This window comes from Gekko japonicus, unplaced genomic scaffold, assembly GCF_001447785.1.
Source record: "Gekko japonicus isolate JY-2015 unplaced genomic scaffold, Gekko_japonicus_V1.1 scaffold302, whole genome shotgun sequence".
Classification (NCBI taxonomy): domain Eukaryota; kingdom Metazoa; phylum Chordata; class Lepidosauria; order Squamata; family Gekkonidae; genus Gekko; species Gekko japonicus.
This window is the reverse complement of record NW_015170283.1, coordinates 252,603-262,708: the sequence shown is the minus strand read 5'-3', so window position 1 is coordinate 262,708 and position 10,106 is coordinate 252,603. Positions and strand designations below refer to the sequence as shown.

The 10,106-nt window shown below is 38.9% G+C and overlaps 1 protein-coding gene across 7 annotated transcripts in view; it reads left to right on the top strand.

Annotated features, from left to right (window-relative positions):
• The window catches only part of MFF (mitochondrial fission factor), a 41,050-nt gene that overhangs the window by 16,530 nt on the left and 14,414 nt on the right, over nt 1-10,106 (top strand). For 3 of the 7 annotated variants that reach the window (XM_015417828.1, XM_015417827.1, XM_015417826.1), the window contains exon 7: nt 5,440-5,598. The exons of the other annotated variants lie outside the window; for them this stretch is intronic. In XM_015417828.1, coding sequence (XP_015273314.1) covers nt 5,440-5,598 — 159 coding nt within the window. The remainder of the gene's footprint in view (nt 1-5,439; nt 5,599-10,106) is intronic. 7 annotated transcript variants of the gene reach the window in all.

The window sequence follows — 10,106 nt, the reverse complement described above, 5'->3', positions numbered from 1 at the left end:
CTCTAACTGTCAGGAAGTTCTTCCTAACGTTTAGCTGAAAACTCTTCTGGTTTAATTTCAACCCACTGGTTCTGGTCCGACCTTCTGGGGCAACAAAAAACCACTCCGTACCATCTTCTGTATGACAGCCCTTCAAGTACTTGAAGATGGTTATCATGTAAGACTTGCCTTAAGTCTCTTTTCTTCCAGTTAAAGTATTTCTCTTAGTCTTATTCGCAGTTGAAAGGAATATGGTGACATTCACCACTGAAATCCCATGTGGATTGGAATGTCTAGAACACAGAGATGCCCTGACCTGGATAGCCCAGGCAAGCCCAGTCTTGTCATATAGCTAAGCAGGGTTGACTCTGGCAAGTACTTGGATGGGAGACCTCCTTGGAATACCAGCGGTCAGGAGGCGGGGGCAGACTTTTTTCAGGCCACCTCTCTGAATATCCTCCAGGCCCCCAGTAGGGGTCAGTATCCAGAGGTTGCCATGACTTCCAGGTGCACACACAGTCAGTCACCAGAGGTTGCCATGACTTCCAGTTGCACATGCGCACACACATGCACATATGAAAAATACAAAAATTTTTTTTAAAGAAAATAAAAAATAGAATTACAGAAATGTCGCTTGCTGTGACATTCTGATAGGTAGACCTGAGAAGAAAAGGCTGAGTCCCCAGGCTGCTGCCTCCAAGTACTATCCATTCAAGTGTTCAAGCACTTTCCCAAGCTGTTATGCAACATTCGGTAAACACCTTTTTTCTATCCACCAGGATGATGAGTCTGTATGTGTGTAGCTATGTCCTTGCCATGGCAGCAGCTCTGTCACACAGACATCTTCCACATTCTAGTATGCACTGTGCCATCAAGTTCTAGTACAGGGGTGTCAAACTCATTTGTTATGAGGGCCGGATCTGACATAAATGAGACCTTGTTGGGCCGGGCTATGTGTGTCACAAAATGTAATGCCAGGTAGCAGAGATATAAACTTTATAAAGGCCACAAACACATAAGGCTGGGGTTTTTTTTACATAAAATAAAAACATGCTTAAAAATTAGCAGTCTTGCAATATTTTGTTTATTTAACAGTGTCTGATAACTGACACCTCTTGCTATGAATTATTGCATCAAAATGTCTGTGCTGTTGCAATCTTGAGTATGCTGTTCAGGTGTGTATCTGTAAGCTGCAAATCTTTGATGACACAGCAGCAGCAGAACTGGAAGAAGAAGCAGAAGACAGCCAGTTCCACTGCGGGCCTGATAGAAGTCCTCTGAGGGCCTGATCTGGCCCCCAGGCTGCACGTTTGACACCCCTGTTCTAGTATGTTAGCTCAATGAAAAAATTCTACAACAAATTATGCAACTTCTAAAAGAAGAATTTGTGTGATTCTTTTTCTTCTCCATCTTTCATGAACAGTGTTTTTACATTGTTGTCTCTGCACCTGCCACACTAGTGTATGGAGTGGCTTTACTGGCAGCTATTAGAACAGAGAGAATTGTTAATGTTTTCCAATGCTAATGAGAGCTAGTTACAAGAAATAATAAAATAATAATGCCTTGCTTCATGACCTTACATTTATTCAAAAGGCTTCCTGTTTAAGATAATCACAGTTATTATTTGTTGTGACCAGGGCTTTTCTTCTTTTTTTTAAAGAGGTGCCGGAACTCTCAAGAGGGAAATGAAGTTTTCAATCTATATACTGAAAACTCATGAACTTTTAAACATTTTTAAAAGAACTTTGTCAAAGAGGTTCTGGAACTCCATTCCAGTGCGTTCCCCCAGAAAAAAAAGCCCTGGTGGTGGCACTGCCCTGAAACTCTCCTGAGAATTAAAGTGGCACAGCTCCCGTTAATCCACACCGCTGAAGTTGAAATGTAATCTTGACCGCTATTAACCATTCCACAAATCAAATGTGTCTTTAATTGTGTTTCTCTCTGCAAGACTGACGAGATGCCTGAAAGAATTTTCAGTAGGATGTATATTTGCTTCAAGATATAAGTCTTGACAAAATTTTACCAGTTTTAAAAATGGGTTGCTTTGCCTGTGATGTATACAGGCAAATATTTGGCCTTAAAATTAATAGGTTTTTTTAAAAAGACCAGTTCAGACTAATTTTTCTGCCAAAAACAATTATATGTGATAGGGAAGACCCTGAGTCTTCCTTGGTACAGTATCCAGGCCTGAACCTGCTAGACTTCCTTGAATTAATGTAACATGCATTTAAAATTCAGCGAACATCAGACCAAATTATCTGCTCAGTTCCTGGATTGTGTGTGGGATATGGATTGTGTTGTTTTGGTTTATGCACATTGGTTTTATGCATCTTGGCCTTTTGCAAATGTTAAACTCCTGCAGTGACATCCACTGGGCCTGGAGGTGAGATAGGTGTGCCAGGTGGGTAGGACAAGAAGACACGATCTCTCTTCCCCTTCATGTAGCTTGTTGTTACAGAGAAGTATCTGAATAGAGAGGCTGTTTTCAAGTTCTCAGTTCCTCTCCCTTCTTTGTTAGGTAGTCAATACTTGAGGTTACCTTTTACTTTTCTTTTTTTAAGATAGAAATGTCAGGATCTGGAATCCATAGTTGATTTTGACACTGCAGTTTCAACAGGGGGGCATAAAGTATTTAATAAACCTTTGTTGCTTATGCTTTGAGAGAAGCTTTGCATGTTTGCAATTGCTGGAGTAAGTGGCTCCATTTCTCAGTAACTGCTGAGAAAGTATATAATTCCTTCTCAAGGTTTAAGATGAAAAAGATTCTGCATGTGCGTCTGTGTTCACTTCCTATAGTTATTTGGAGTATGATGTTCGTGACGGTGGTATGAAAGTTCGATGTAGAAGTGATTTTTATCCTGAACATCTGTGTATATGGGTGCGGCATTGTACCCTACTAACCTGAGAGTGTTTCTTAGCTGGATCAACCCCACGTTCTTTCAGACATTATATGCACAATCAGCCTTGCAGAAGGTCCCTGGGGCAGTTCTTGTGAGGTGAAAGGCATAAACATGTGCAAGATGCTAATCTGTAGATTTCTTCCTTCAGTGAACTTGGATTCTCAATTATAAAATCAGTTCCAGGGGCTGATTTTTGTGGTGTGTGAAGGTAGCCAACCTGAAAACAAACTTCAGTTTACATTAAGTATTGGTGAAAAGCTTACTAGATATTTTCGGGGAAAATGCTCATTGTCACATCTCGTCTGCAGAACTTGTCAGCAAGAGCCCTTAATTAAAGGAGACAAACGAGATCAACAGAGAGAACTTTTTGCTTATTGTATATACATCTCTTTCTAGATTCTGCACAGAAAACCTTTTCCTTAGCAGACCTCACAATCGCTCACTGAGCAGCTTGTAACCTGTTCCTTATATGGAGAGTTCTTAAAAACTGTCGGTTGTAACTCCCTACACTGTGTTTTTGGGAAAAGATGCACAAAAGGGATTATTTTGCTTGGGATCTTTGCATTTGTCTTACATCAAGCCACATCTGCAATATTGTTCCTGGTTCTGATCTGATTTGGTGTGGAACAATTTCCCCATGTTTAAGACTTGTCTTATACACTTCTCCTTCAGAGGAAGCTGTATTGAGCACAGCTAGACTTACCCATGAGTAAATATGCATGGGCTCTGCCTGCGTTATTTTAGAACCCTGCAGGTAATTTGTGTGATTACATTGTTTAGTTAGGATTCTATCTTACATGAAGCATGGTGCTCATTTAGGATATCTGTTCTGAATAGTATCAGTGATTTATCTTACAAGCAGCCTTTAAAAGGGCACCCTGTCAGCACTTCATGGAAGTGTTGGTAGAATTCATGTTCATTTGTAGCTTGGCTGGTATTTCCTCGAATAGAAAGTTAGTTTCTATTAGAATAGGTAGTTATGTTGTATTATCCGGGTTGCAAGGTAAGATAGGGCTGCAAACCTGAGCATAGTTCCTTGGGACCAAGTGTGTCTTAAACCTTTTGATATTTTTTGATCGGATATGCTAAGGGTTGGAATGACAGCTTCTCTTGAGTGATTTGCTTGCGTTAAACCTGAGTGGCAGTGGTCCACTGAAAAGCGGTCATGCAAAACAGAGTGTAGTTACAATATGTAGCCCAAATATAGTGTTTTCCCAAGGAGGTCTGGTTTATTCACAAGAGCTATTTGTACAAATAAAAGCCCTACACAACAGACAGTTTTGACAGAGCATTACTCTAGGACATAAATTTTACACGGGGACATGTATTACAGTGTCATAGGTTGAAACATGTTTTCCCTTTCCACGGTAATCGTCCTGCTGCTCTCTCTCCCCCACCCCAAAGTTCTGTTGTTTCTCCTTTCTGTATTTTCTTCTGTCCAAAAAAAGGCCCAAAACAATATTATCTAAAAGCTGTTTGTGACTCTGGAGAGGAGGTTGGACCATAACTGCTTTTGAAATTTATTGCAGAATAAACCAGAACTACTTCGTATTAATGTTCATCAGGTTCACTTAAAAAAAAGTTAGCTGAAAATATACTTGCGACCTCTCCATTTGATGGGACTTCTTGTCAAAGGTGCTTGTCATGAGCTACTTAATAGCACTCATCTGTATTTACCCTTTTAGTAAGGGACAATAAATGTTAGTATCTTGATTGATGTTGTTATTGATGCTTGAAATTAAACAGCAAAATATTTAAAGACAGCATAAGATTTTGCTCAGTATTTTTTTATCCCTTCAGATTGTCCCTTCCTGAAATCATACTAGGATCTCTCAAGAGTCAGCATTTGAAATATAATCCAATTGAAGTTAATACTGAAATGTGCATTTCTAGTGCTAGTCTGTACTATAATTTATTTTCGAATCAAGGCACAGCTTTGGACACATAGTATTTGTTTTGGAGATAAATTCTTAAGGGCATTTAAAAGCAGATCCTGTTGGGAGCTTTGTTTAGAGTGATGGCTGGAATTCTTCAGCAATGTCTGTCTTTCTCTCTCTCTGTGTTTCTGGTATAGTCCCATTTTTGCATGCTCTAGCCTCATATTTGTATACCAAAACATACTATCACTACTGTTTTAGCTAAACATCTGTTTTCCAAAACGTTTTAAGCATATCCCTCCTCTTTCTGTTCCTGAATAACTGTGTCTCTGATGTTCTTTATTTATACAATTTAACTGTATTCTACTAAAGAATTATTATTCTTTAAAAAATAACAACCCTGCATCTTACCAGGTCTGTTATGTGTTAACATAAAATTTCTTGATCACCATGGATCAAAAATGAGTTACTTTTACATTACCTTTTGGCTCATGAAAAGGATTTCTAGATGTAATTCACACGATAGCCACTAACTCTTCCTTGATGGTGTTTTACCTGTTGATAGGGAAACCATAGGACAAAGCAGGACATTTTCAAAAAGGGTTGATTGGTGGGTAAAACTTTTCCTGACTAAAACCTGACATCAGTGTTTCTCTCTTCATTTGCCACGCTTGCACAAACAGTGTGACACCATCACCTCAACAGGTTCGTGTCTGCCCTCCCCAAATGTTCTCTGAAGATGGATCTAATCTTTACTCTGCTCGGGGCATTTTGTCGCTCATCCAGTCTTCCACCCGTAGGGCTTACCAGCAAGTCTTGGATGTGCTGGATGAAAATCGCAGGTGATTGGCCATCACTGATTCTGCCCAGTTTACTGCTTCTTACTTCCCTTTCCTTTCTTTTTTTTAATTGGTTTTGATTTTTTAAGTAATACGGAATAAAATTTACTTGTTTTTGCTTTCTTTTGCTTTTGCTGTTTGTGAATGATGTTTCCAAAATTCACATTTCATGGGTTGTCTCCACTCTGATCCAAGAAATAAGATAAGATCCCCATTTCTTTCTCAGTGGAAATCAAAAACAGAGCAACAAGGTTGAAAAAATGTACAATCCAGACCAAGTTAACCCGTCTAAGTCCTGTTGATTTCAGTGGGTGGAGGCTTTTTCCCTTTCTGATCACACTAGGGAATGTAGAATGGCATTAGTTACTCACCAGTACCACAATGTATTCAGAAACAAAGTTGAAGGCCTGTTAGTATTGTGGAAAATCTAGGTGAAAAAGTATTGACTGATTTTGGCTCTGTGCTATTGTCTTCAGTTGCCTATGGTTCTTGCTGTTAGAAGAAAACTGCAGTAGTTGTACCCTGAAAGGCAAACTGTGTAGGGACTTAAGACACAAGTTGGAAGGAAAACAATTCTTGAGACCCAGTATATGGAGAAGGGCCCTGTGTACCTGGGTCCTTCAGATCTACCAAAGTCTTTGCTTGCTATTTGTACATTAATTAATTGGTAAGCAAATGTTGATCTGTGATTAAAGCTGTAGATTTTGTAGTACTTGTATATAACATTGTTTTAAAATATTTGTTTCCAGGCAAAACTATAGGTAGTGTCCTTCTAATTTTCCACGTTTGAGTTTGAATCCTGTTAATGTTGAGGCCCTCTCTCTTGCTTTATTGTATAGTCAGACTTTCAACCTTTATATTTACTTGTTAAGATCATAGAACAACCAGGATTGACATGCAGACAGAATCATCAGTACATCTACATACAGTAAAATTTCAACACCGCATAGGCAGCTGATTTCAATACTACAGACATAATTAATAAAAAGACTTAACTAGCTGCTTCCTTAGTAAACATGCTGAGATGCAAAATTTGGCCACCTTAAAGTTGGCCTCAGATTTCCAGTGAGAATTCCACATATTCTGTGTTGCTTAGAGGATTTGTAACATGGTTGTCAGGAATTTCAGCTACATGAGTGGCCTTTGCCAAAATGAAGTTTTTAACACTTACTTTAAAACCCCTGCAGTGCATGTGATGACTCTTGTGAGTGTTGACATGAGGACACTATTAGGTGAAAGGTCCTGTTCCACATCCTAAAACTTTTTATATCTTAATGCTATAGTTCATAGAATGAAGCAAGGGCTATATTAGAATCCTTGTATGTTCCAAGATCAGTGTAAGAGGCTTACAGTGGAGAAGCAGTGTCTCTGATTCCTTCCTCCATGCCCCTTTACTAATCTTGGAACAATAACTATCTGGTAAATATGGTTCTTCTTCCTCCCTATTCTCCTCCCCTCAATTAAAAATTATTCAAATGTCAAAAGCAGACTTCAGAAAATTGATCATATTTCCGTGAAGGTTTTGTTGTCTATCTGGTGTTCTGAAGTTAATACACTACCTGGAAAGAACAGACATTCGGTTTTAGTAGAATAGTCCAGAACTAGTGCTCTCTCCAATGTGTATATGGGATTTACATGATAAAGGGATTCTTGTTTATTTCCAATGATGGTAGTAGTACTGTGTACTCTATAGAGAAGTACATGCCCCATATTTTGAAGTGAATGGAGTGTGCTCTTCCTCAAACATTCCGTATGTACATAGTGAACTGGATGAGAGTTTATGGCATGAATCCTCTGACAGTGTTCCACATGTACTTCACTTTGGCCAGAGCATGACTCACTTGCTCTAATGCTTGCACTTCCGCTTGCACAATGGCTCATTGAAAACCTCTGTCTTGCACAAACAAAAGTACTAGAGGCAGACGAAGGGATCTTATGCAATCATAGGATCCAGGCTACTGTGAGCATGTGCATAATAACTTTGCTTTTGTTCTGATATTGATAAAAAGTTGTAAAGAGCCATATAAACTGTTGTTGCAAGTTCTACACCAGTTTGGTATAGTGGTTACGAGTGCAAACTCTAATCTGAGAGAACTGAGTTTGATTCCCCACTCCTCTACATGTAGCTGCTGGGTGACCTTGGGCAAGCTACAGTTATCAGAGCAGTTCTCTCAAGAGCAGTTCTCAAAGAGCTCTCTCAGTCCCATCTACCACACAGGGTGTCTGTTGTGGGGAGAGGAAGGCAAGGAGATTGTAAGCCACTGAGTAAAGTGTATAAATCCAATCTCCTCTTCTTCTTTTGCCCACCAGATAAAATAGGTATGCAGCGTGCTCTCTTATTAGAATCACTGGGGCAAACTGTCCAGTGTATGAAGCAGGCTATTGGTCATATATACCTGACTTCTACAGTTTGTTTCTTTTGTCTTCATAACAGTTCTCCAGTTTAGATCACTGTTTCTTCCCTTTATACCGAAGCAGTAGATTAATTGATGATGACTTGTTCAAGACCACATGAGAGGGCATGGCAGAAGTTAGAGCAGACCATGGTGGCTGTCACACTTTTCGCAGATCTAAATACATGCTGGGATGGCCAAAGCTAGGATAAGCCCTTGTAATTGCTGCATCTAATAATAAACTGATCTCTGTGTGAATAATAAAGGCCACAACCCATATCACTTACAGATAAGATAGGGGACTCTGCCTACTCTGGGGGACTCTCCAGTGTGCAGAAAAATGTGTTATAAATAACCCAAAAGAACAACCTGATGAAGGCTTAATATTCTGGAAGGGATGTTGAAAGCAAATGAGTTGGTTTAAGAAGATAGGAGAAATCAGCCTACTCAAAGTCCTCAGTACTTAGAGAATCCTGGAAGGAGAAATTTTGAGGTGTGGGGTAGGATTTTCAAATATTATCTGCTCAGCCCCTCCCCCCCGGGTCCCAGATTGTTACCTTCCATGCAAAAGTCTATTTTAAAAAATCTAAATCAGGAAAGTGAACTTGAAAAAACAAATCCCTGCAAAATCACCTAAACATTTCTTTAAAATTAAAATTGTTTTTAAAATTTCATGGGGAAATTATATACATTGTATAGATATTTTTCTGTTATGTGCATTGACAAGAGTGTCCTGGGTAAACTTTGTAAAAAAAAAAAAAAAAAAAACTTTTGCAAAGCTCATTTTTGGGAGGAGGGAAAGGATATGTTCTTATTCCTGTCCAATACACAGTTCTGTTTTGAATGAGGTTTCTCTACTCTGCATGTAGGAATGTGAAATTTGGAACAATATATCTCTTGCATGGCTACAAATGCTGCTTATTTTATAATATTTCGAACTATACTATTGCTTTTATTGGCTTTGATAGCATATTCTCACTGTTTAAAGTTATGAAATCTTACAGTGAATTTTGGCTTTCTTCTGATTTTCTGATACATTTTTGTTGTTGTTTTTGCCAGCTATGCACCTACTGCTTAGGTTGGGTGCATGTTGTACTGGTAAAAAATGTTGAGAATTTATCACTGCTGAGTTAATTCTATGATAAACTAACTCTTCTCTGTTTACATGTTTTTCCTCTCCCCTGCAATATTCCCTGTGGGGAAAACTGACTTTATGGGACGTTCCTGGTATAGGGCAAACTACCTGAGGTGGGCAAGATACATCTTGACACATCTGAAAGATATCTAAAACAATGAATACTTGTATCACCATACAAGTATGTTATCTCCAGAACATTAATAAACATGCCTGGGGGTAGTGACTACTAAGTGGTACAGTGCTAAATTAATCCTGTTCATATTTCCCATTACCTCTTTTTATTTCATTTAACTTGGACAATGAAAATTAGTCAGTTTAACTTTCATTTTTAACAATCCAGTGTTTTAATTTGCAGGAAATAAAAAATAGTTGTTGTAGGAGGGTTTCATTCTCTAACGTCAGAAATTGCTAACTACATTTGCAATACGGGACGCCGTGATTAGAGGAGGGGGAGATATAAACATGACCTTTAAGAGGCAGATATAGTAAAGCAGAGTCAATGGGTTAGTAATATTTCACTTTTGTGCCACTATTCCTTTGGAAAGACTTGCAAAGCATTAATCATCTCTTCCCATATGTCCCTGTATGCCAGCTCTCCTGGACATCACCATCTGTTGTTGTTTTTTGGCATCTATTGGAGCCCATTCCTTTTACGTTGTGATCCTCACTTTATGGAACATGCTTCCTGAGGAAGTAAAAGACTCATCCCCTCTAGAGGTTTTTAGAAAGTGCTGCAAGTTTGTTTGCACGGGCATTTAGTGGGGCCCAAGCTGTAGATGGGGGTTCATTGTATAGTGTTGGCAGGGATGATACGTTTTACATTAGTGGTTTTGATGGAATAATTTCTAAGCCACCTCGACTTGCAAAGAGGCAAGTGGAATATAAATATTTAAGTAAATGAATAGCATTAACTAAAAGTTTGATTAACTGGAAGAAATATCTAGAAAGGCCTAAAGCTGTTGCCAAATGCTTCTGTGTGG